At 36.2% G+C, this 25,832-nt stretch overlaps 4 protein-coding genes across 5 annotated transcripts; 2 read left to right on the plus strand and 2 right to left on the minus strand.

Moving 5' to 3' along the window:
• The first annotated feature begins 807 nt into the window (after positions 1–807).
• Positions 808–7,881, plus strand: LOC129294242 (cellulose synthase A catalytic subunit 1 [UDP-forming]). Its single transcript, XM_054932451.1, has 14 exons — positions 808–1,075; positions 2,061–2,256; positions 2,339–2,520; positions 3,111–3,222; positions 3,305–3,491; positions 3,703–3,969; positions 4,063–4,408; positions 4,490–4,627; positions 4,716–4,841; positions 5,302–5,514; positions 5,600–5,858; positions 5,987–6,183; positions 6,299–6,649; positions 6,974–7,881. Exons 1-14 carry the CDS (start codon positions 995–997, stop codon positions 7,559–7,561), a joined length of 3,243 nt encoding a protein of 1,080 aa, XP_054788426.1. The 5' UTR covers positions 808–994; the 3' UTR covers positions 7,562–7,881.
• A 1,138-nt stretch (positions 7,882–9,019) lies between these two features.
• LOC129294434 (adenine nucleotide transporter BT1, chloroplastic/mitochondrial-like) lies at positions 9,020–13,042 on the minus strand. 2 transcript variants are annotated; one of them, XM_054932813.1, is made up of 3 exons: positions 11,794–13,042; positions 10,116–10,277; positions 9,020–9,801 (listed from the first exon to the last, which is right to left on the minus strand). In XM_054932813.1, exons 1-3 carry the CDS (start codon positions 12,337–12,339, stop codon positions 9,367–9,369), a joined length of 1,143 nt encoding a protein of 380 aa, XP_054788788.1. In that variant the 5' UTR covers positions 12,340–13,042; the 3' UTR covers positions 9,020–9,366. The 2 variants fall into 2 exon arrangements, with proteins under 2 accessions (XP_054788788.1, XP_054788787.1); XM_054932812.1 differs by having other exon boundaries at positions 9,020–9,840.
• Positions 13,043–14,351: 1,309 nt separating this feature from the next.
• Positions 14,352–15,464, plus strand: LOC129294435 (EG45-like domain containing protein 2). The gene is made up of 3 exons (XM_054932814.1): positions 14,352–14,619; positions 14,715–14,994; positions 15,143–15,464. Exons 1-3 carry the CDS (start codon positions 14,367–14,369, stop codon positions 15,147–15,149), a joined length of 540 nt encoding a protein of 179 aa, XP_054788789.1. The 5' UTR covers positions 14,352–14,366; the 3' UTR covers positions 15,150–15,464.
• Positions 15,465–17,900: 2,436 nt separating this feature from the next.
• LOC129294447 (uncharacterized) lies at positions 17,901–25,079 on the minus strand. Its single transcript, XM_054932835.1, has 14 exons — positions 24,739–25,079; positions 24,445–24,581; positions 24,187–24,332; positions 23,837–23,982; positions 23,548–23,627; positions 23,114–23,371; positions 22,867–22,977; positions 22,578–22,700; positions 21,885–22,006; positions 21,739–21,808; positions 20,944–21,036; positions 20,511–20,638; positions 19,179–19,320; positions 17,901–18,435 (listed from the first exon to the last, which is right to left on the minus strand). The coding sequence occupies exons 1-14, from the start codon at positions 24,872–24,874 to the stop codon at positions 18,301–18,303; spliced, it is 1,827 nt and encodes a 608-aa protein (XP_054788810.1). The 5' UTR covers positions 24,875–25,079; the 3' UTR covers positions 17,901–18,300.
• Positions 25,080–25,832: the final 753 nt, after the last annotated feature.

A 25,832-nucleotide genomic window follows, 5' to 3' on the forward strand; every position in this document is an offset into this window, starting at 1 on the left:
AACTCCTAAATTTATAATTATTTAAATTTAAATTTTTAATTTTTTTAAAAAATGATAGAGATCTAATTATCATTAATTTAATATTTTGAGACGTAATCATCATTTTTTCATAAAAAAAATTATTATGGGACGATTGTCATTGAATGAAATTTTCTTGTCCGAGATTTGTAAAATTGAGGGTGATTTTCATGTACCGGATCGCAAATCGTTGAAATAACAATGATGTATCAATTGTTAAGATAAAAATAGATCCACGATTCAATAATTAATTAATAATGGAATATCTAACAAATTCGTATAAATTATAAGGACGTCTTAACGACCCTCCAGCATAAAAGGAAAAACTAAAAAAGCCTGCAAGGGGGTTAGGAACGTAGTTTTCTATCAATTTCATTTCATTTCAATTTTTTAACATTTTTAATTATGTCATGTGGCACCGACAGCCGTTTGATATGCACACCGGCGGTACCGAAAGTAACCGGTAATGGGGAGGACAGCCTGGTACCAGTTCACGGAAAACTTGGCGTCTGAAGTCCTCACACAGCTTCCTGTCTCTTCAGAGTAACGCCAAGTAACAACACGCGTTTGAACTTGATTGGGTAATAAGTCCACGAGTCCAGTGGGCCCAGTCAAAATCCTAATCCCCCGCGAGAAAATCTGAAGTGCTTGACAGTAATTGGGTAAGAAACTCAACCGAGGTTAACAACCGGGACTGAAGCAAGTGTACTGGCAACCGGTCTAGCCAGTAGAAATACCTCAGGACGATAAAATTAGCCAAAGGGGTATAATAAAGCAGATGGAGACACACTGGGGACTGAATCGGCAGCTGGAACAGGGAAGAGAGACTTTGAAGGGTGCCGTGTTGAGCGGGCGAAGATTTTTAAGCTTTGCCCCGTCTCGGTGGTTCGAAATCTCCCTCACTATCTTTTTCGATCGTAAACTTGATTGATCTGCACATTCTGAGGGAGATCAGAGAAACGTAATTGCAGAAAAGATGGAAGCCACTGCCGGAATGGTGGCTGGATCGTATAAAAGGAACGAGCTTGTCCGAATTCGTCACGATTCAGATGGCGGGGTTAGTGTTTTTATAAATCCCTTTCAAGATTTCTGTTTTTTCTCCTTTCGGGAACAATGTTGTTGTTTAAAAACTTCATGTGTATCTTCTGTGAGAGATTGTGTGGATTGAAAATTTGGTTCCTTTATTTTTTCCCCTTCCTTTAAGTGGCAAGGGGAAGTGATCAAATTGAATACTCTGCAGTAGATTCAATTGGCGCTCTCCAGCTTCGTTTTACTTCTCGGTTACTTTCTTATATTGCCTTTTGTGGTTCAGATCTAGTTCTCTAAGAGACTAAAAGGTATAGACGCTGGAGATTCCTTGAAATTAAGTCTGTCAGTCCTGATCCCGCGGCTTTCTCTCTCCTTCTCCCCTCTTGCATTTTCTTAGGCTTTTTTTCTTGTCTAAGTTATCCAGAGGCAGATACACTTTTCTTTTTTGGGTCAATTAATTTATGGAAAATGCTTGGACTTCGGTTTTGGTTTTGGGGTGGTTCACCATACGATTGAAATGATGATGGGTGGGTATGAAGAAGTTTATTGCTGCTCTCGAAATCTGAATTTGACGTTTCTCTTAATGATGCATTCAAGGCGGAACTTGATGTTTTAGTTTCATGTCTTGTGGATATTTTCATAAACTGAAGTTATTCATAGTAGGTTAGAATGTGGAAGTTGTCGGTCACCATTTGGTCTGGCTGCAGTCTGAACTACGATTGTAAATAAGCACAGTACTCTGATGGTATTAATGGGATGTACTCAACTGCTGTACATATTTCTCTGATCCTTATCCATCACGTCATTAACTTTGTTAAAAATCAATAATATAATGGCATCGAACTTGTTTTCAATTGCGTTTTATCAAGTATAAATATCCCCGTGGATGGGGCATGCCACCTCTGTATTGCATCTCCTTTGAAAATGATAATGCTTCAATTAATTTTTTTTCTTGGTTAAAAGGTTAGTTCAAATTTTGTAGTTCTAACTCATAAAATGTGTACACACTGCAGCCCAAACCCTTAAAGAATTTGAATGGCCAAATCTGTCAAATATGTGGCGATACTGTGGGATTAACAGCAACTGGTGATGTTTTTGTTGCTTGCAATGAGTGTGCCTTCCCAGTCTGTCGTCCTTGCTATGAATATGAGCGAAAAGATGGGAACAAGTCTTGCCCTCAGTGCAAGACTAGGTACAAGAGGCACAAAGGTTAGCCACCCCTTCATATGGTATTTTTGGGTCTGATCCTGTATTTCATTTTTGGAATAAAGAAAATGAATCTATGTTTCAGGGAGTCCAAGAGTGGAGGGAGATGACGATGAGGATGATGTTGATGATATTGAGAATGAGTTCAATTATGATCAAGGAAATACGAAACCTAGGCGGCAGTGGGAAGGAGAAGATGCTGAACTCTCTTCATCTGCTAGATATGATTCTCAACAACCAATTCCTCTCCTCACCAATGGACAGCCGGTATTGGGTCACAATGACTATATTGTTTTTCATTGTTTTTGCTGCCCATGGATCATTTTTTGGATTTTCCCTTCTTGCTTCTAGTTCTCCCTCCCTCTCTCTGTCCCTCATCAAGTGAGTCAAACTGCAATCTAGGGCTGTAAAATAAGTGTCAATGGATATTTGAGACCTTTTCCTTCTTGTCTTCTTTGTTGTAAATGTTTATTTATTCCACTTATAGAAGCATTGTATGCATTCTGTATATGGTGGTATTAATAAAATAATAAATAATATTGCGTGGTAGCTGTTACTCATGAAATGCGGTAAATTGTCGTTATTTGTGAACTGCAATCTAAGAGTGAAGAATAAGTGTCAACGAATATTTTGGACCTTTTGTTTTTCTCGTCTTTGCTGTGATTCTTATTTATTTTGAGTATAAGAGCATTATATGCATTCTGTATTTGGTGGTATTAGTAAAATCATAAAACAATATTTAAGTTAATTCTATATTTAATATATGATCGAATTTGTCTTGTGAGTTCTCCAGCCATTTGCTTAGTAATTTTCAGTTTATATTTGTTAGTTCACCAATTGTTTCTTTATATGATCAGATGTCTGGTGAGATTCCGACGCCTGATACCCAATCTGTGCGGACTACATCAGGTCCTCTGGGTCCATCTGAAAAGGTTCACTCACTTCCCTACATTGATCCAAGGCAACCAGGTATAAAGTTGAGCTGATGTATGCTACCATATGATATTCATGGTTAGTATGAATTGTTGATAAAAAAATTTTCCTATCTCAGTCCCCGTGAGAATTGTAGACCCTTCAAAGGACTTGAATTCTTATGGTCTGCCTAATGTTGACTGGAAAGAAAGGGTTGAAGGTTGGAAGCTCAAGCAGGAGAAAAACATGGTGCAAATGACTGGTAGATATACTGAAGGGAAGGGTGACATCGAAGGGACAGGTTCCAATGGAGAAGAACTGCAAATGTAAGTCACTTGCCTTAGTGTTTCGTTTTGAGCTGATTGAACTTGGAAAGTAATTACATCAATGATTGTTTTCCAATGTTTATTTGATTGATGCCTAGAACAATCTTCATGTTATAATCTTGATCTTGAATATATAATAATATGACCTATAAACTTTCATCTACTTAAATATTGTATTTTTCTTGAATCTAATGGAATTTGTTCCTTATAGGGTTGATGATGCTCGACAACCTTTGAGTCGTGTGGTGCCCATTTCTTCTTCTCACTTGACCCCTTATCGTGTTGTTATTATACTCCGTCTTATTATTCTGGGCTTCTTCTTACAATATCGTGTGACTCATCCTGTTAAAGATGCATACCCTCTTTGGCTGACATCAGTTATCTGTGAGATTTGGTTTGCCATGTCTTGGATACTGGATCAGTTTCCAAAATGGTCTCCCATTAATCGGGAGACTTATCTTGACAGGCTTACTTTAAGGTGGGGATTCTTTATATATCTTTTACTCAGGGTTTTGAACTTTAATAATCAAGACAGGGTTTGCTGTTTTATTAACACTTACTTTTTGTTCAGATATGATCGTGATGGAGAACCATCTCAATTGGCTCCTGTGGATGTTTTTGTTAGTACTGTGGATCCCCTCAAAGAGCCTCCTCTTGTCACTGCAAACACTGTTTTGTCAATACTTGCTGTCGATTACCCTGTGGATAAGGTTTCTTGCTATGTGTCAGACGATGGTTCAGCTATGTTGACTTTTGAAGCCCTTTCAGAAACTGCTGAGTTTGCAAAGAAGTGGGTGCCCTTCTGCAAAAAGTACAATATTGAGCCAAGAGCCCCCGAGTTTTATTTTGCTCAGAAGATAGATTACTTGAAGGACAAGATTCAACCTTCATTTGTGAAGGAGCGCCGAGCAATGAAGGTTCTTTTTTACGATGGAGAATGTGATCAGTTTTTACTTTGAATTTCAGATCTTCTAAATTTTGATCATTTTGCTCAACAGAGAGAGTATGAAGAATTCAAAGTAAGGATCAATGCCCTGGTAGCCAAAGCTCAAAAGATGCCAGAAGAAGGCTGGACAATGCAGGATGGAACTCCCTGGCCTGGAAATAATCCAAGGGATCATCCTGGAATGATTCAGGTATATGTCCTTCTCCAAGTGCACTTGTGGATGTGGCTTCTCCCTTACAATGTGTTCAAGTTGAGAGTAAAATTTATGTTGCATACAGGTGTTCTTAGGTCATAGCGGAGGGCTCGATACAGATGGAAATGAGCTACCTAGACTTGTTTATGTTTCCCGTGAGAAACGACCAGGTTTTCAGCATCACAAGAAGGCTGGAGCTATGAATGCTTTGGTATGTGACGCTGAAGTATCTTGTTCCATTCAAATCTTGGGTTCAAGTGATGTGCACGTTTATTCATCAATGGCTGTATATAATCGTGCAGTTATTGAGCATATGATGTTTTTGTAGTGGTTTCATTTATTGGCTTTAGCTATAGAAATGCATATATCGATTTTGGAACACGACCTACAAATTGGGTACTAATCTTATTCAATGATGCTCTCTGATAGACTCTGAATATCAAATCATCTAAATCTGATTTAGGACGTGATGCTATTAGCCACATGCTTGATCATGTGGGTGGTCTAATTTAATTTGAACTTTGAAGGAAACCTCAATTGTCACTCCTTCCTGCAAAACTTCTAGCAGTTTCTTACAATGTTGTAGTGTGCCATTATGCAATATTTTTGGCTGTGCTTTAATAGAAATGTAAAGTACACATATTAACATGGGTTTATCTTATACGATACAGATTCGAGTTTCAGCTGTCCTGACCAATGGTGCGTATCTATTGAATGTCGATTGTGACCACTATTTCAATAATAGCAAAGCTCTTAAGGAAGCTATGTGTTTTATGATGGATCCTGTTCTGGGGAAGAAGACTTGCTATGTACAATTCCCTCAGCGGTTTGATGGCATTGATTTGCATGATCGATATGCCAATCGCAATATTGTGTTCTTTGATGTAAGTTTCCTCTTTAATTTTTTTAGCATTATAAAATAGTCTTTTCATGCATTGGCTGAATTTCATTCCTTTCATTACCTTTCAGATCAACATGAAGGGGCAAGATGGTGTCCAGGGCCCAGTCTATGTTGGAACTGGTTGTTGTTTCAATAGACAGGCTCTGTATGGCTATGATCCTGTCTTGACTGAGGAAGATTTGGAGCCCAATATTATTGTGAAGAGTTGTTGGGGTTCTAGGAAGAAGGGAAAAGATAAGAAGTATATTGACAAGAAGAGGGCAGCAAAAAGGACTGAATCCACCATTCCCATCTTCAATATGGAAGACATAGATGAGGGTGTTGAAGGTCTGTTGCTATTTTGAAAATCTCCCATTTGACTCCATTGTTTACAGATGCTTTTGCATCTGAGATTTCTACGTGCTGAATTTCTTATGTCGTTTAATTCTCAATTGATGTATTCTTGTCTTTTGCAGGGTATGATGATGAGAGGTCACTTCTTATGTCTCAGAAGAGCCTAGAGAAGCGTTTTGGTCAGTCCCCAGTTTTCATTGCCGCCACCTTCATGGAGCAGGGTGGCATTCCTCCCTCAACTAACCCTGCGACTCTGCTCAAGGAAGCAATCCATGTTATCAGCTGCGGTTATGAAGACAAGACAGAATGGGGTAAAGAGGTTAGACTGGAAATTTACCGTTCTACTTCTGATTTAATGCCCACTAATGTAAAGAAATCTCAGAAGCGGTATTAATGATTTGAATTCTTAACCATGCTTGTTCTTATTCCGCCAGATTGGATGGATCTATGGTTCTGTGACTGAAGATATCTTGACTGGGTTTAAGATGCATGCGCGTGGTTGGATCTCTGTTTATTGCATGCCACTTCGCCCTGCATTCAAGGGTTCTGCTCCCATCAATCTTTCTGATCGTCTGAATCAGGTGCTTCGGTGGGCCTTGGGGTCCATCGAGATTTTTCTTAGCAGGCATTGTCCCCTATGGTATGGCTACAATGGAAAATTGAAGCCCCTACAGAGGCTGGCTTATATTAACACAATCGTCTACCCTTTTACCTCAATCCCGCTGATTGCTTATTGTGTGCTTCCTGCATTTTGTCTTCTCACTAATAAATTTATTATTCCAGAGGTGGGTGATTATTTCCATTTGATATTGTGTGCGAGATTTCTCAAGTTTTATTTGTCTAAATCACTAAGACTTGTATTTTCAAAGCATGTGCCTTAGTCCATTTTTTTTATTTTATAAAAATCTTTAACAGCAGTTAATGAAGGATTTTTCAGTCAAAATATTTAAAATCAGACTAAAGTATATAATAATTTTATGTTGAGGGAAGCTGGTAATTTGAGTGAACCAATGGAAGTCTCTGATTGATTCACTCTTCTTTTTGCCCCCTGGACTCTGATCATTGAGCTGAGCTTTCCTCACCTTGGAAATCTACTTAATTCCATGCAGATAAGCAACTTTGCTAGCATGTGGTTTATTCTTCTCTTCGTCTCCATTTTTGCAACCTCAATTCTTGAGCTCAGGTGGAGTGGGGTTGGCATAGAAGACTGGTGGAGAAATGAGCAGTTCTGGGTTATTGGTGGTACATCCGCACATCTCTTCGCCGTATTCCAAGGGCTTCTAAAAGTGCTTGCCGGGATTGATACAAACTTCACTGTGACGTCGAAGGCATCTGACGATGATGGGGATTTCGCAGAGCTTTATGTGTTCAAATGGACATCACTTCTGATCCCTCCTACAACAGTCCTTATAGTGAACATTATAGGGATCGTTGCTGGTGTATCCTACGCCATTAACAGTGGATACCAATCGTGGGGTCCTCTATTTGGAAAGCTGTTCTTTGCTATATGGGTGGTTGCCCATCTATATCCATTCTTGAAGGGTCTGCTTGGAAGGCAAAATCGTACCCCAACCATTGTTATTGTGTGGTCTATACTTCTTGCTTCCATATTCTCCTTGCTGTGGGTGAGGATTGACCCCTTCACCAACGACACCTCGAAAGCTTCTGGCAATGGTCAATGTGGCATCAACTGCTAGTTCTTTTTGATGAAAGATGATGAAGATTTCGGATGTGTTAAGATTCCCCTTTTGTTCAGAGACTTGAGGATGCAACCATGTATATAGGCAAAGCAAGAGTCGGTCGGTCTATTTAACTTGTCTGTGAAGGAGCTCAAGTGTAGGGGATTTATCAGAGAGAGAGAAGGTTAATCCCTATGGTGTACTTGTTCTACTATTTATTTATTTGCCCTTGTCAGATTCCTTGCGTAGAGCTCTATGTGGGTGTGATATTTTTTGTCCAAATGAAACAAGTTATTTATTAAAATAATTTATTTGATGAAAGGAAACTAAGTTGTTAATTTGTGCCTGTGTTGCTGTCATGGTATCATTGCTGAAGCATATTGCCTTCTCTGCGGGATTGGAGTGCAATTTCACGAGTCTGGTGGTGTTTATTTGAAACTTGATTTACACTTGAGAAATTTGGATCATTTTTGGTTTGAAGAAGTTGGTGGAAACGAGAGAAAAACACAAGCAACATTATAATTATTTGTTTGAGTTTTTCTTATTTAGAGTTAGAAAAATGAGCTGATCCAACCTTAAAAAAATTAGACTGTTTAAGTTTGAGTACTTTTTGAGAGGCTCATATTTGAAACATGATCTTACTTGTAGGCTTCAAGCCATTTCACTTCTTCTTCTTCTTTTTTTTTCCCAAATTGAAAATAATTCATTCATTTACTATAATATAAAATTTTACTCTAATGTCAAATTATATAAACAATATCTTAATTCTTAATATCAATAATATCTTGATCATGCAAAAATATTCTTATTTTAAATAATAAAATATTTAAAATTTATAAATTCTTAATTCAAATTATACAATACAAAATTATATAAATGTAAAAATACTCTATTATTAAAAAATATAATATAAAAATATTAACATACCTATGTAACATGAATCAAATTATTGTCTAAAATTTAAATTAGATCAAACAATTATTTTTTTGTACAAAAAAATCATTGTCTATAATTAAACAAACCAAACTTTATCCAAAAAATATTAAACAAACCAAAATATTATGTAAATTTTAATTTTAAAAAAACTACTATAACAACTAGATATTTGAAACATTATCAAGAATATCAATAATATTATCATAATAATATTTTAAAATATAAATAAATAAATAAATAAATGGGCTTAACCGAGCTCGCCCTGACCTTAACAATTGTCAAGTTTAAACGGGCCGAGCCGGTACTATTTCCCAACCCTACCCTTATTATAATGTGATGTTTCCATCCCATCATTTATAAAAATAAAATAATGTCATTCTCATAGCATCACCAAACCTAAATATAAACTATTAATGTCATTCTTATTTTCGTTCCAACTCCTATGAAGGTTATTGATTCTACCCAACAAGACTGAAAATAATTAAAACTTAATGGGCTAAAATGCCTAACATTATCAACAGTAAAGAATTTCCTCAGAAATTACCAACGAGAAGTCAAGAATTGAGCATAAAGGAAATAAGCACCCTACCAAAACAGGTTAGTCACTATGCAGAGAAGAAAATAAGAACAGTATGACAAGTAACACCTAAAGTGAAACCATCATAGCCAGGAGGATGCCTAAACTGACTAAAGTGTCAAGTGGTTAAAAAGAATAGATAACTTAGGAAACCAATATTCCACCCTAATTTGCTTCAAGAAAAAAAAGTTGGGGAAAAATATCCAATAATATTATTAAAAGAAGATGTAAAATAAATAAGCCGAACGTGTTAAGTATGCAATTCCACCTGGGACCGAAAGTAGAAGTATGAATTCTGCCTCTCTCATCCTTATTCCTCGCCATCAATCTCAACCAGAACTCTCTTGCACGCTTCATAGCACATGAAGGAGATGCCGGCGGCTGGTACCAACTTCATACAGCTTGGTCCCAACCCTCTATATAAACCTGGAATCCCTTCTTGTTCAAGTATGCTTGCAAGAGCATGAATCACATTTCTGTAAACCTGCCTTCCACTCAGAGCTCCAACTTGCATATGCTTGCGAGCTACCTCAAGCGGAAAAGTAGCACTACTTGAAATTGCACCAGCTGCCGATCCGATCAAGAGGGTTTCAATGTTGCCAATCTTCTCTTGCTTGAAAATTTTTCGGTATGCTTTCCGCAGTGTGTCATAGGCGAAGTAATTGGTGGCAGAATATGGAATCACTCCAATAAGGCTGGGAGCAAGGCCTCGATAAAGTTCTGCAGGGCCTTCATCACGAATTATCTTTAAGAATGCATCCAGCAAACCATTATAAACACCTCTCTGCAGCAGAATTACTAATTCAGCCTAAGCTTTCTTTATTCTATGGGAGAATGACAACTAAAGACCTCATAAAAAAATTGATGTCAAATCAAGATCTTATCATAATTTAGGTTCTCAAATTCAGTACTCATCCTCTCTTTAAAAGTTCCTTATTTGGTATTCATCTTTGTAAGAGGTCCTTAGTTGTCATTCTTCTTTATTCTAATTCAGGCAGGATGGGAAATTTTAAATAAAGGAAAATCAACAACACACACACACATTTTGGCCACCCATACCTGAATAGTTAGTCGAGTCTTGACTAACTCAAGAGGGTAAGTGCATATAGTAGAACTAACTCCTGCACAGGCTCCAGCAACCAATGATGCAGAGACAGGGAGTTTTGGCTGTTCCCCGGGCTTTGGTGATAGATTTTTGTTGACTGTATCATAAACAAATAGCTGCAGAAATAGGTGAAAATATATTTAGGAGGGGAAAAAAAAAAGATACCATGAAAGAGTAGATTTGATCCCTTCATGAAAAATAAGAAAATACTTCTCTAAATTTGAAGCATGCATTTCCAAGGAACCATTACCATGTGCAAGATCGAATAGACTTTTCCCCACTTTTCTTCCATAAAGAATGATAATGTATCTTCAGGAAGGATAAGCAAGGCAAGCAAAGACTGAACATTTAACAACTAGGAAACTGAAAGATTGAGATATTTTCATGTTTTCTCTAATCTGATAACAAACGTTTAAATATACTTTTTAGTTCTCGATTAAAACTATGTCATTTTGCATTTAAATGTGTGGCATGTCATTCCTTCTCAAAATCAAATTAAGGAAAATCATTCTTCTAGATTAACCCGGGAAAAGTGTGATTCTTAAAGAAACTATTTCCAGAAATGAATGAATAACTGGTAGCTAAAATTTCAACAATCAAAAGCCATAGAACTTGGGATTATAAAACTGCTAAATCATCTGGTTGAAGATGCCACTTGGTGTAGCCTAAGGACAAAGGTAGGATGGGACACCGTATTGTCAAGGTGTAAAAAATCCAGTTTGACAAAACGGGTTCTGACAAGTCCCCTCACAATAGTCTCAAATGTCGTGGCAATCACTTTGAAGGAAGGAAAAGGGCCCAATGCGAGCTCATAAAAAGCCCTTTCCTTTAAGGGAAATATAAATTAACACTTTTAAAAGAAAAGAAAATATTTGTTGGAGGAAGCTTAAGGAATAAAAAACAGTTCGACAAATGAAGGTCAAGGCAATCCTGACGAACCTGGTGACACAATAACAGTGGGGGGAAAGAAATTTTAGGAAATTACCATCAATTAAATCCAATATACCAATTTTAACATGTACTTAATTGGTACAAGGAAACTCTTCCAAAAAATATCAAAAATAAAACTGATGGGCTACCTAATGAGGCAAGCTGGGGGCTTCGCGGCTTGCCCTTTCAAAAATTTACAAACGAAGGTGCCATGGCCAATGCCCAATCATTCATAAAACTCCACATTACCAATAGTTTTTGCAGCACGCTTCTGTAATTTAAAATTATGGGTGGCCATCCTATAATGCTGATACAAAGTCTGCAGTCATTCATTAGATTAAAAAGACACACTTGATATCAAAAAGTAAGCAACTGGGTAAAATTCTGAGTGTTTGCTGCTATTAGGTTCTTAAGTAATATTATAATCTTGCTTATTAACTCAATGCCACATTATTAACTACTAAAATTTTTTTTTTTTACATGTCATAAATCTCACAAATCAAAAACTTGATAATAAACACTGAAAAACTGCAACAAGTTTTTCCTCATAGCCAAAGGGTAGAATCCAACTGCAAAACACAGAAGGTGGTGTCCAGAAAGCAATCAAGTAACCAAAAAAAAAAAAAAAACTCATTCAAAATCAACCAAGTAAGCCACCAGCTATTTCATAATTGATAGATATACCGAGCAACAGTATACTACCTCTATGGCCTTGCTTGGTGCAACCCGAATCACATTTACGAGATTGCCCCTAAACAACCCCTTCCAACCATCAGTCTTCATAATATTGCTGAACACCTCAGTAGAAGAATGGCCGCTACTCCCAACCATTAAATGAGTCCTTATAGTCTCCAAAGGTGCCACTGCGGTTCGGGACACCGCCCCGGCAACGGCGCCACTAATTAACCTCCTTAGTGATGGATTCCTGACCTTAATTTTCAGTTTGAGACCACCCTTCTTCCTGCCTTTATTCCCTTCTTCCTCCTTTGCTCCATCATTCTCAACTTTGCCCAGTGATTGCACATACTTCACGAACATTTCAGCATAGGGTAGTTTTTCGTTGCCATTGTCGCGGGAATCAGAAGCATTGGGTTGAGCGCCAAAACCCATTCCCATCTGATTCACGCTGGCAAATAAGCCTCCGGGAGGATAATATCCCTCTTGAATACTCCATGGAGACCCCAAATCTGAGATTGAGAAAAGCCTATCTCTTCCGTCATCAATTGACGGAATTCCACCCCTCCCCATCAATTCAAGCCTTGGGACAAGGTGTACGCTAGGGTTTAATGTAAATCCGTCTTGTTCATATTTTTCGAACGTGTGGAGGCTGTAATGGGGAGGGAGATTTGTTTCTGACTAAATGGGCATACAAAGAAATCGATCTTGATAAAAGGGCATGAAGAGAACAGAAAACCAATACTCTGGTTTACGTTTGGAATGCGAGCGACTTAATGCGTAAAGAAACAGCACTGATTTGTTCAACAATCCGACTCCAACCGCGGTGAATACCAAGGTGAGGAAGGAGAAAAGGATGCTTGAAGGCACAGATAATAATCTGTGTGCGTCACTCCCTCACAGCAACTGATTCTCTCCTGCATCACGCCATATGGGATGTGTATATATAATGGTAGGTTTTCTTTGCTTCTCTGTTTTCTCGGCATTTGATTAATCAATAGTGCTATGGAATCGGGTGAACACATGCGACATCGGAGGGTGATGACATTTTTACGTCGTTTGCTCCGCCTCCTCCTGCCGTTTCTAGGGTCGTTTGCATATATCCCTTATGAAGTAATGGTAACAATCATAAGTAGTAATAAAAGGGGGGAAAAAAATTGATTCATAGGCCAAGTGGGGAATAAGGTGCTCCTCTCCGCATTCAATCTCTCTTCTCTCTCATTTATGCATGTTAGATTTGACCTTTTATGCCATTTAGTCTGATAGAATTGGAACGTCCCCGCCGAACACTTGAATCAGGAGGATTTGGTTTCATGCTTATTTATGGGCTTTCTCGTAACAACCAGAGGCAGGCCAATGGGTCATGGTGACATAAGCCTAGCCCATAGTATTCGGCAAGGAGAAGAAAAGATGAACAAACCATCGTGATGAGTTTTCTGAGTATATTTCACATTATAAAGCTTGAAGAACGAGTTTGATTGCTCATAATTTGTTAGCGATACGGTTTGTTATAATTTTATATATTTTATTGTTATTTTGCATCTACTAATATTAATATCTTGGATACCATGTATCCTACACTCATAGGATTCGTTTAAAAGAAAATTGATCTAATAAAGTAATCATTAGATTAATGAGGAATGTGATATTGGATTAGCATTGGAGCTACAGTCCAAGGGGGGGTGAATGGTGAATGTCATGCTCCACCTATCACCAATTGCCGCTCTGATCCTCGCAAAAAAAGTGCTCACTCATCTTTTTGGCTCTGCTTCACCTCCTGTGTGCGTAGTCGTGTTTTTTTTTTTTTTTTTCCTGGGTAATATTAGGAAACTTTGAACTCTAAACTGTGACAATTGAAAATTACAATTTAGAAGCACTTTGTTTTAACATGTGATGAAATTGCAGTGGATAATGAGTCAACACTATTAAAAGTGGGAATCAAATAGAAGTGCGCATTTGTCTTGAATCTAGCAAGATCAAACCCTAATCACTGGCATGAAAAGTTTGGAGCTTATCACCTATTTGACTTACATCACCTCTCCAAAATTAGGAAAAGGTGATGTTTCACTATTTTCAAACTTTTATTGTTTTATCTATCCAGAGTGAATCCTATTTATCTACAGGGTTAAGTCTAAAATAAAATTATATTGTTTATGTCTTATAAATGTTGCGCCATTCTATATTTTTTTATATATGCATAAATTTTATTACTTAAAATTGTAAATATAGACTAGTTAATGCCTATTGTTTTAGGTATTGTTAGAGGGGTTAAGCATGACTTGAATTGATATAAAAAATTTTATATCGAATAAAATTAGATTTAATAAATAATATATATTAATATATATGTATAAATATGAAAGAACGCATAAATTTAAGCTTAAAATTATGAATTAAAATATAATATTCTTCCTTTTTATGGCACATATATTCCTGGCCCCGTTTTCGGTTAAAAATAGGAGATTAATTAGTTATTTCCACCTTTCTCATCATCAATGGCTAGATGCAATAAGATAAAAGCGTGAGTCACGTGTCGTGATTTCTTGTTCCTGGCGGCGAGATATATGCTCAGCTTCAAAAATCAAACTGTAAAACAATTAATGACGCATCACGCATCTGTAGAAAGAATGTGCAATGGCTATAAATTGAGACCAAAATGCGCCATTAAGCAGAATCAAGTGCTAGTGACCAAGTTTGATACAAACACAATTCCCTCTCCTTCATCGATCCTTGGTTTTGAGATCATGAAGCTGTTTGGTATTGCAATACTACTCTCAAGCCTCTTGGTCCAAGAAGCAAGCTTAGTTGTTGGGGACGTTGGCACAGCTAATTCCTATGGACCCCCCTATCTACGTGAGTGATTGATTAATGATTATATATTAATTAGTGAATCAATTAAGGCAAATGCAAAGTGATGAATTGATTCGTGTGGTTTGATTGCGTGGCAGCGACTGCTTGTGATGGGAGCAAGAGAGAGCAGTTTCCGCCGGGAAATCTGTTCGTGGCGGTAAGCGAAGGGCTGTGGGATAACGGAGCAGCCTGTGGAAGAAGATACAGAATAAGGTGTGTGAGTGGAAACAATAGGCCTTGCAAATCGGACAGTGTTGACGTCAAAGTGGTTGACCTGTGCAAGAAATCGCCATGTCCTAACACAATTCTCTTATCAAAAAGTGCCTTCGCTACCATCTCCCGCTTCCATCATGCTGATATCAACATTGAATATGTCGAGTTAGTGCTCTCTGCTATTAGCTATCCTCTTCCTCTTTTACTCTTGCAGCAATTCTCTTCTCTCTCTCTCTCTCTCTCTCTCTCTCTACTTATATATATATATATATATATATCTATAATCTACTTGATTCCATGGCTGTTCATACAGGATATAATACAGAATCTCATATTCGGCTCAAGGAATAAGGCAGCTTTTAAGTCAGAATACTGCTAGCAGAATGTGTGGATTTCTATCGTGTTAACTTAATTAGACATGAATATGATGCTAGTTTGTAATACACTAGAATGTTCAGCATAAATTTAACAGAAATTATGCTTACTGGTACTTACGATTTGAAACATTTACATAAGAATAATTTCAGCACCAAGAACCAACATTGTGTGACTGATTGACACAATGGTGCAAGGGCATTTTTCTATGGCATTCCCGCTGAGAAGCGTTCTCAATAAGCTAACAAGTGATCAGAATATATATAGCATCTCTCTTTTACCATGTTGTTCGATCAAAGGATGGAATTTTTAGTGCCGAAAGCGAGACCCTCCAATTCTAATTCTAAGAACGAGACCCAAGTCACTAAATGGCACTGTTTTAGAAATATACCAACGAAATATTTGAGCATGAAAAGAGAACTTCTTTGAAGCGGAAAAAGGTTCTGGTCTGGGATCAGGAACAACGAGATATTTCTGTATTTGGACACTCGAATAAGAATCAGTGAGCTTTGCTACTCAACGCCGAAGGATATAGAACCTAGCTAATAGGTTTATTTGACCTTGAAGGGATTCGGAACCGATCAAGATGAGGCATAAGCCTCCACTGAATCAAGTGACAAAGGGACAATGGTCATTGAAAGGGACTGAGGAATCATCTCCTTAACGAGAACTTTCTCAATTCTCAAACAAACTTATCATCCTTTCGGCGAGGTCTCAACCATTAATATATTTTTCTTTCTTTTCCCCCAATATGAGTAGGATTTATCTATTCAGAATGGATGCATGCAAATCTCAATTCATCATGTGGCAGCCACGCATTGAATACTAGAAGCACGCAAGTAAGCAATTGGCATATACGGAGAGGCGAAGTGGTAGGGAAGTCATCAGAAAAGAAGCTGAAGACTTATAATAATCTTATCCTGTTGTTAGTGGTGAAATGTTCAGTTTTTAAGTGGTGAGAGCACAATCAAATAACTTCAGTATGACGTAAGAATTGAGGGCGGTTTCCTTGTTTAAAAGGAATGAAATAGAATGAATTAAGAAAATAAGAACAAAAAAGAATTTAATTATCTACTCCTTTATAATAAATATGAAAACACTCAATATCATATACTTATATGTGAGAATGACCGCATTTAACACAAACTTTAGGAATCATAACTCAATTTTATAAGTTAAATTACACAAACCTCTTTATAAATATGGTTGAGTCATCTCTATTTTGTATTTTGATTACTGTATTTTTTTTATTTTTTTTTATCAATTTCATTTCATTTCTTTTTAATAAGCAAATAGGTCCTCATGTTCATAGCATAATCTGTAATCACGTTTAAGACACTACAGATTCCAAATTAGTGACGGGAACAGATAATTTAGCCGCAGATTCGGTAGTTATCAATTTCATTTTGTTTTCCTTGTGTCTTGCAGTGAGCAGGATTCGCATGAAAAGAAGAGATAGACATTATTCATGCTAATCATTAACGTTGTCACTTATTAACAATAAATGAGTGTTTTATCTTGTGGGTTAGCTGAGCTCAACGTTACTTTCATTTCACGCTTGTGATTTAAAAGTTTACATTTAATCAATTTAAAGCTTGTGCCATTAAATAAATAAAAAATCAAATATGCGTTTGGATTCAGTGCGTGGAGCATGATCCTCGCACCACATGCGCGTATCTTCAACGAAATCGTTTTTTGTATCCATAACAATACGTGTTTGACAAAAATGACCAAGTCCAAGTAGTGTTATGCCTTTTTTAAAAAAAAAAAAAAATAGTATGCAAGGTTGATTTTGACCTTGAGAGCAGATTGAGGTGAAAGCTTTCTTTGGAGATCGTAGAATGATGTACAGTGAACGCAAGCTTCCCTAGGATTCCATCAGCGAATCGCCATAAAACTCTGGCGGACTTTCACTTCAACTACATTTTGATTCCTCTCTTTGGCCCTTGTCTGCCCTGGTTTAGAAAATGAGAACACGTAACCCGACCTCATTTGGAATGAACCACAGTTTGAGATTATGAGTGATGACAAGAAAAATTTTCTACCGAAAAAAGAAAAAAGAAAAAAGAAAAACTCTTCTTGCGGAACTATTATTTTTAATCATTTTGGTTCATAAATAAGCATCGCACATCAAAGTGCCAACATGTCTTCAAGGTTTTGTAAATCCTCCATTTTTTTTTTTTGATAAAATGTAACTCCTCCATTTTACATAAAGTGCCTATGGCTGTGAATTAGGATTTGTGACCCTTTGCTCCTATCTTCCTCTGTTAAATGATGGTTCATAAGCGGGAATAAGCCTTTCACCTAGAAATATAGACTTAATGATATGCTCCTTTGTCCTTTCAATTCAAAATATAAACAGTTTTTAAGGAAAATTTACATATCAATAGAGTCTCCATTCTCATAAAAATATTTATTGTTTTTTTTTTCTTTTTACTCCTAATCTTAATTACTAAAGCACTCTATGATGATTGATGAATGAAAAGTATACTTGCACAAATACATATACATACATATATATATATATATTAATAAATATAAAGGATAAAATGAGAAAACAAATTTACATATATCAAATTGCTTATATTTTGAACCAAAGTTAGATGAAAAAAAATACTTATATTATGGATCGGAACAAGTATTTTACTTTATAGAATGGATAATTGTAAAAGTTAAAGCAACAGATACAAGCAATATGTAAAACAGGTAAGCATTTCACTAAAGCTCCAGATTTCACCCTCAACATCTGTTATATCCAATGATTTATGGATCAGTTCATCAAGTTGGAAAAGAAAAAAGAAATTACCATTGAACTAGATCAATCATGATTCGCCACTCTACTAACAACAACGCTGATACACTTGAGCGTCATTCAGAGTTTCGATATCGAGAACAACTTAAAAAGAAACATTAATTATTTATGCATTGCTGCGCTATCTATGGATATAAGGAACAAAGAATCGGCATTACCACCAAGTTAATCACTACTCTTCCGATGCTTATTGCTAAAAAGCAAGGAAGTGTAGGCTCACTAGAACTGAAGCCACGAACTGCATCTTAAACAGTTGATTAGCTGGCAGAAATAATGGTTACTGTTCAGACTGATATATCAGGTTGTAAGTTATCGTGAGATATCTTATGAGATTCTTGACGTTGCCTCTGGAAGTAAGGGTGGAAATTACTGACTCCGTCCAAGTACAATGGCGTTTGCATTTCAATCAAGCGTGAGACCTACAGAGAAAGATCTTATGCTCACATTTTCCCCCTTATTCTCTCATTATTGGGGGGAAAAAAACACAGAATACAGGAGATGACTGACACGCATATATTTATTATACACAGAACCAATTCATATTTTAAACTAACTATGCTCTTGACAGTTTTCATCTATGAAGTACCATGATGCATGGGCATTAGTATTGAGTACAATATCGTACAATGTCAGAATAGGATATGACAAATTTAAAAAATTATGGTACTGATACTAAATATGCATGTATATATGTATGTATGTATGTAATCATGTATTCAAATCATGTATTCAACAAATTAACACATGAAAAATGAATATGTTATGTGTATCATGTAGCACGTTTACTGATGCTCCATGAATGAAATATGTTCCCTTGGAATCTGAGGAAGTTGGTTACAGATGACAGAAGCTACACATTTGTACAGTATTCTAATTATATCATCCAGTAATAAGCCTTAAATCTTCAAATTTAGTTACTTGTAATGAGGATGTAGAGTTCTCGCTCTGTTGGGATGCAGAAGAAAGCATACGAAAACCTAGCATATATTATGATCACCAACAGGCGGCAACCATGTAGTAGAAAAACATAATCATGAAAAACGCCAAATACTTAAGTCGGGAACAGGATCCACCGAATGGATTATTAATCAAACTCATACTAACTAGAGATTCTGTTGCAGCAGCAAGCAGGGGAGAGACTGAAGAAAAGGTCAATACTTACAGCTCGCTGAAAAGCAAACATCTCTTCCTGACCAGAAAGAATGGATGTGATACCAGAAGGGGCACCTCCTGATCCCACATTGCCTTCTGCTAAGACATTTCGTCTAAGTTTCCCACCTTCAATCTCTGTTTCAAATTGGAAACTGGAAACAAAACAAGAGGGTAAAGGGATTCAGTCACCATGCATCTTTTAATTACGACCACCACATTACCAAGAAACAAGAAAGCAATCCAGTCAGCATCCTTTACTCAAAACCAGCTTCTAGCAGACAGAAAGTGTAAGCCTTAAGGATAGAATTCAAGTAAAACAGTAGTCATCGATTGAAAGAGTTCACAAAAGATGGCCCACAGAAAATATTGAGTTATTGACCAAGTTCCTGATTTAATCAATTATGGCTTCTTTATCAAATGTGTAACACGTGTTTACTAATGTAGTTTTAGACTGGTGGTAATCCTTACCAAATTTTCCACTGCTATATGTCAAGTTCAGCGGTACAAGTAAATGCACCTTCAATTATAAGGCATTGATAACTTCTCAACTTTATCTGTAGAATTAACTTAATGGTTACATTGGGTACCGTGCAACCTAGAAGTGAGCAAGAAACAATATATCACCTATGGTAAGATGTTCAGAAAACTCTCTGCAAATGCTGAAGCTTCTTGCAGTAAAAACTATTTCATAATCTTCTTGGGCTTCCAACTAAGCTAGTGCTGAAAAAAAAAAAGGCTTTCACCTATGGTACAGCGTTAAGAAAAGTGTCAGGAAAAGCGCTTTCTTCTTGCCTACTTTCATTTCATGCCACAGAGATGAATAACATATGAAATTGCCAATATCATCTTTTAGACATGCAAACTGTCCTTTTACTGCATAATTTTCACGGAATTTAGTGTGCCACTCTTTGGAACTTGGAAGCGAGCATTCAGAGGAAATTTTCACAATGTTTTTAAAGAGTTTTATATCAAACAAATCCGTCAGGCAACGTATTCTGATCAACCATCTGGATTCAAAGTATAGGCTTATAATCAACAACTGGACAATATATTGAAACATGAACTAATCTATACAGTGGAAATTTCTCATGAAATCCAACCATTTGTAAAAAACGCACATCCATGAGAATAAATTTTTAATCTTCTCGAGATTTTGACATCGTATAGCATAAAATTGCCCAGAAATGCAGAAATGAGCACTTAATTGGTGAAATGACAGAGAAAGTAAACAAAATAACTATCAAGTTTCATGACACAAACAGTTAAAGCACAGTGTATACTGATAAGATCTATTGAATCAGTATTGATTTACTATGTAGCTGGTACAAATAGATAAAATTACCTCTCCAAGTCAAAGAGTGTTCCCTCCTCAGTTCCTTGAAATAACTCATCAATGGAAGAGGCTGCCAAACAACATAAGCAGCAATGATGATTGTATAATTCATCAATAAGGGTGATGAATCTCCGTGCCTGCAAAGTAGTTTGTGTTTGCTCAAAACAGGATAATGATGTGTAGCCATACCAACAACACTAAATTTAAAAACTTCAGTGATCTGCACATAAGACTAAAGCATTGTATTTTAGAAGTAGATAAGAAACTCATGTAATCTGCAAAATCAGACAAGAATACCTTTTAACCTAGAAAGCATACGTATTGACAGAGATATAAGACATGACACTATATGCCATATGTTGTGTAACAAAAGTGTTGCACCATATCAATCAGAAGTGTTTGACACAGTTAAAAAAGAAAACAGAAAAAACATCATCCATACCTTGTCACGAATACGCATACTCATCACTGGAATGCCAGATATGAAAACAGTGTGATAGTTTTCAGCTATTGCAATATAATCAGCTGCACCCAACTGGAAAAAGAGAGGGGTTGGGGGAGGTAGGAGTAGAAGGAGAAATTGCAAGTCATCTTGTGTCATAGCCTAAACATTCACACTCTCAAAAACGGATAAAAACAAACAAAAGAAAATTTACTAAAAAATGAAGATCTATTAAGAACGCAAGTAACACTGACAGAACAACTGAATAGGAACAGAGCATGGGGCATGGCATTTGTAACTTCACAACGTCCTCTACAAGAAGGTACATGAACATGGTTTTCTCGGTTTTCATGGCTAACATTTCTCTCTTTCAACTTTCATACTACATGGCTGTCTCCATTCTTTTGATCTTTTGTTCCTTCTGCTCAACTATTCTCCAACTCCAGCTCATAGCTAGAAGTTTAATATTTCCAATTATATTGTAAACCTTAGTAGCGAAAACTAAAAAGTTTTATTTATTGATTTATAGCCAAGCCCTCCATCCTTCCTTAGGAGGTGCTGTGTTCGCTGATTGTCCTGGCGCATAGTTAAGGCTCCCACCACAAAGACAACAGAATTTATATATTCACGGGTTCCATCCTATTGATACCCTAACTCCTGGGGCTAGTTATTACTCAGCCACAGAAAGATTAAATAAATTCACAAGCTTAACTTCCAATGAAGTCAGAGAATAAGCTTCCAAGACAATAGATTAACTTGCAATAACAAAACCACAAAAAAAAAAAAAAAATCTACCGGATGTCCACAAAGATACTCAAATGTGAAGCGGGCAACTCCATCACAGCTTTCATGAACCTCAAGTGTCCTGTCAGAAACAAAGTATATGACTAATGTTATTACGCACCTTTTAAGTTTGAAAGCTCTAAGTTTAAGTGAACTACCTTCCAAACATCACCGAGATAGTGTTGGAGACTATTTTTCTTCCCATTCTTCCTGTCATACCGTGCCACATTCTCTCAAATTCATTCACAGCATCTCTCGAAAGAGACCAGAAATAATGTACCTACATTTGTATACTAGTTAAGATCATAATATGTTTGAAATTGAAGCCTTTTACTGCAAGTCAATATCACTATGCCTGAAAGCTTTCTTGGTGATAATATTTAAGAAAGATATGCAGCTAACATTGATCCAGCTAGCAAAATCAACCATAGGAAGAAAAAAAACAGCCATAGTTGATCACACATGCTTAGCAAAGCAACTAGGGGAAAAGACTTTCTCATAATTTAATTGTGGGAGACTCCCCCCTCCCTACACAAAAGAAAAAGAAGTTAGCGGCGTTCAACAAAATTTTTGGATCTTGTTTAACAATTTAAGTGACTAAATTAACTAGATGACATTGTTGTTCCCTCTTGATACTAATTGATTTTAAGTAATATAAGCAAAATAATCATGCATATGTTGTAGCTACATGTGCAAATCTCCACCAAATTACTAAGTTAGAGCAAAGTTCTTTGAAAAGAAAATCGTTGCATACTACTCTTTTTTTCTTTGGATTTTAAAATTGAATCGATGCAAAAATCTCCCCATAGATAAAACAGAGGAAGGAAGAAATAATACAACATATATCTCACCTGGTTTACCGATCTTTGTGCTATTAAACGACGGTAATCAATTTCACAACCAATTAATACATTATTGCAGTGTTTTTCCAATTTGGAGACGAGTTTTTGGAAGATTTCTTTTTGCATACCAGCCTGCACAAACAATGATTCTCCAGAAAATAAATAATTAAAAAAATGAACAACTTGTTTCAGTTTGTCTGGGTTCCAAGTCCGCCAAAAATAATCAGGACTACAAAATATTGATTGGCTGGTGAAAATACTATCACCAACCATGAATCTTGATTAGTAAATACCACACCTCATTTAAGTCCTTTGGTGCTCGATTACTGGTAGCCACAATTATAGTTCCAGTACTCAGCAATCTGCTTAGAATTCCAGATAAAGCCACAATAGCAAATACATCAACAGTCTGAAATAAAGAGCAGCAATATTTGGTCATGGAAAAAGTTACAAGCCAGCCAAAGGAGAAAATAACTGCAAGCACTCCAAAATAAGGATGAAGATACCAGGTATCCATAATAACAGGAGTTAAATGCTTTGCTTACTTGTATTTCATCAAAGCACAGAATCCTAGCTCCCCCTTCATTCTCTACTTGATCCACAAAAAACTTGTCTGCTACAGCAAGGAGAATGTTTTTCATATGCACTTCTTCTTTGTATCTTTCTTCTGCAGCTAGCCACTCCTTGGCTTTTGAGTCAAAGGGAAGATTCTTGATCCAACTAGAAATGCTTGATTGCAAAGACTTCTCCTCGGTTTGGTTCTTCCATATATTGTGCATTTGCTCATTTATTTTTAGCATGGCCTGCCCAAAAATGGTAAAAACAGCATGACTCTCTTTCAGCACTTTGTGCACACAATATGCAATTGTCCCACTCTAACTATAGATAAACGAAGCAGATGTTTCAGAAAGAGCATAAATGATGCCCAACTCGAAGCTAACATTAGGATCCATATTGCCCAAACATATTTAAGACCCACCTCATGAAAGTGGTACCTTCTTCGATGTTTAACAATTCGTTCAGTGGCAATATAAAACATATCCATCAGCATTGTCTTCCCTTCATTACTCACAATGTTAGCAAATTAATAAAAGAATTGAGCAGCACAAGTCTACCAAGTGAACTGAGTAAAGAATATATATCTAATGCAGTGGATGACAACCAGAAACTTCAAGCAATACATTTAACTAAAAAAAGAAACCAAACTAGGCAGGCATAACCGCATAAGTTTGATTTCCTGGTAAACAGAACAATGTCTAGTAGCATACCACTGCCAACATTGCCATAAATGTAAAGTCCTTTTGGGGCTGGTGGAGCTTTTGGACGAGGACCGACCAGTGAGTCTAATTTCTTCTCACGATTGAGATGCGAAACCCATTTTCCCACTCCTGACTCCATATTTTTTGGCATTTTCCTAAGTCGTGAAGGCATACATTGATTCAGAAAATAATCAAGATAGAAACGATTTTAGACTTGATTTGGAATAATAACACATTAGCTAATACTGAATTTTGAGTTCGGATTCATTTTAAGGGCAAGCAGAAAAAGTTCCAAATCAGAAGTGATACATCAAAGCCAAGTTGAATCAGACCATATCAAATTCGGCCCAAAAAATTACCGAGAGGTCCATCTTTCAACAAGTTTATTTCGACGCTCGGTTAACCGCTTCCACCAGTCCTCTTGTTGTTGCTGGAGCTCGACTTCCTGCATCATGAGTCTACGACGTTCACTTTCCCGATTCTTCTCCCAGTTGAACAGATTTACCTGCGAGGAGTTAAGATTCAAAAGTATCCAAGAGCCACAAGATAAGCATTCATATATTTCATATAGAAGAAAATTGTTAGCGGACGTAGAGAGTGAATAGAATAGGTTTTACCTGATATTCCTCCATTTCTTTGTCATACTGCTCCAACCTTGCAAGCAACTTCTCTAGCTCTGAAGCAACACTTTCTTGATAAGGATCATGTTGCAGCTTCCCTTGCTCAACCAGACTTCTATACTGCACAAGCGGCCCTGGAGGATCACAGTTACAGGAAAAAGAAACGTAAAATTCAAATCAAATAATTGAATCACTTGAATGGTTGAAAATCTAAACATTTAAGCACAATGGAGTTTCACGACGAAAGCCTAAAAAACAAAAACAAAAAACTTGATTAAGTGTGGGAGGTACCTGGAATCTTTTGATGGCGAACGCGTGACTGGGAGCCATCACAATAAGACCGAACTACATTGACGCCGAACTTCGAAATTCCTCTAGCAACGACTCCCTCAGAAATATGATACCAAATTGATATCCTTCTGATCATTCTCGTACGCTTTAGCAATCACCCTGGCTGCGACTTGCGCCTCATGGCGCGGGACTCGATCGTATATATTCGTATTCATATAGGGGTCGATCGTGGATGGAGACTGACGTGGCCGCTATTCTCACCAGTCAACAGCCACGTGAGAGCACAAACTTAAAACAGCTTATTCGAAATGAGAGGGTGGGTTTGAAACTTTGGATGGATCTCTGTTGGATGCAGATTGGGAGTTTCATAATCCAAGACTTTGATTCAAGCGCGGGGGCAGTGTAATTATAATTATGTTTAAAGTTGTTAAATTTGTTAATATATAATATATAATTATAAAATAAAAAAAATATAATTTTTATTCATACATTTTATTAGTATTTTATTATAAATGTCTATTTTTTTTATATTTTAAATTTTTAAATTTTTATTTTTTAACGTTATAAATTTCTTTAAAATTTTTACATTTTATTTGAATCTAAAATATAAAAATATAAAAATATAAAAATTTAGAATATTAAAAAAATACAGAAATTAAAAATTATATTTTTTATAAAATAATATTTAAAAATAAATATATTTTACTAATAAATTTTTTATTTTTTAAATAATAAATCAACATTTGATTTATTATATTATTTGTGGAATATTTTATTTGTGAGAAACTTATTGCTAGAGACTTGAAAAAAATAATATTTATTATAAAGTACCATAAAAATTAAAAGTAAGTTACAAAATAATTCTAATTGACTACTATAACTTTGATATAAACCTTGTTAATAATACCTTAAAATTAACTTATATTATATAAATTATAAATAAACTCTTTTAAAGATAAAGTTGTGCAGATTTCAATTCCATACAAATAAAAACAAAAGTATAATATTAAATTTAACTAAAGCAATATATTTTAAAAAATAATTACTTTTTTAATAATTAATTCAATATAATTTTATCTGTGGAGTATTTTATT

This window comes from Prosopis cineraria, unplaced genomic scaffold, assembly GCF_029017545.1.
Source record: "Prosopis cineraria cultivar Desert tree isolate PC_DT_omini unplaced genomic scaffold, ASM2901754v1 PC15, whole genome shotgun sequence".
In the NCBI taxonomy this organism is placed as follows: domain Eukaryota; kingdom Viridiplantae; phylum Streptophyta; class Magnoliopsida; order Fabales; family Fabaceae; genus Prosopis; species Prosopis cineraria.

Coding starts and splice junctions, on each gene's coding strand:
- LOC129294242 (XM_054932451.1), top strand. CDS start 995: ATGGAAGCCACTGCCGGAATGGTGGCTGGATCGTATAAAAGGAACGAG. Junction 5,859..5,986: donor CATAGATGAGGGTGTTGAAG/GTCTGTTGCTAT, acceptor TGTCTTTTGCAG/GGTATGATGATGAGAGGTCA. Junction 6,184..6,298: donor AGACAGAATGGGGTAAAGAG/GTTAGACTGGAA, acceptor TTATTCCGCCAG/ATTGGATGGATCTATGGTTC.
- LOC129294434 (XM_054932812.1), bottom strand. CDS start 12,339: ATGGGGAGGGGTGGAATTCCGTCAATTGATGACGGAAGAGATAGGCTT. Junction 10,278..11,793: donor CACCAAGCAAGGCCATAGAG/GTAGTATACTGT, acceptor CTATTTCTGCAG/CTATTTGTTTATGATACAGT. Junction 9,841..10,115: donor AGACTCGACTAACTATTCAG/GTATGGGTGGCC, acceptor ATTCTGCTGCAG/AGAGGTGTTTATAATGGTTT.
- LOC129294435 (XM_054932814.1), top strand. CDS start 14,367: ATGACGCATCACGCATCTGTAGAAAGAATGTGCAATGGCTATAAATTG. Junction 14,620..14,714: donor CTATGGACCCCCCTATCTAC/GTGAGTGATTGA, acceptor ATTGCGTGGCAG/CGACTGCTTGTGATGGGAGC.
- LOC129294447 (XM_054932835.1), bottom strand. CDS start 24,874: ATGATCAGAAGGATATCAATTTGGTATCATATTTCTGAGGGAGTCGTT. Junction 22,978..23,113: donor TGTGCTTTGATGAAATACAA/GTAAGCAAAGCA, acceptor TCTTTATTTCAG/ACTGTTGATGTATTTGCTAT. Junction 21,809..21,884: donor ATCTCGGTGATGTTTGGAAG/GTAGTTCACTTA, acceptor TGTTTCTGACAG/GACACTTGAGGTTCATGAAA.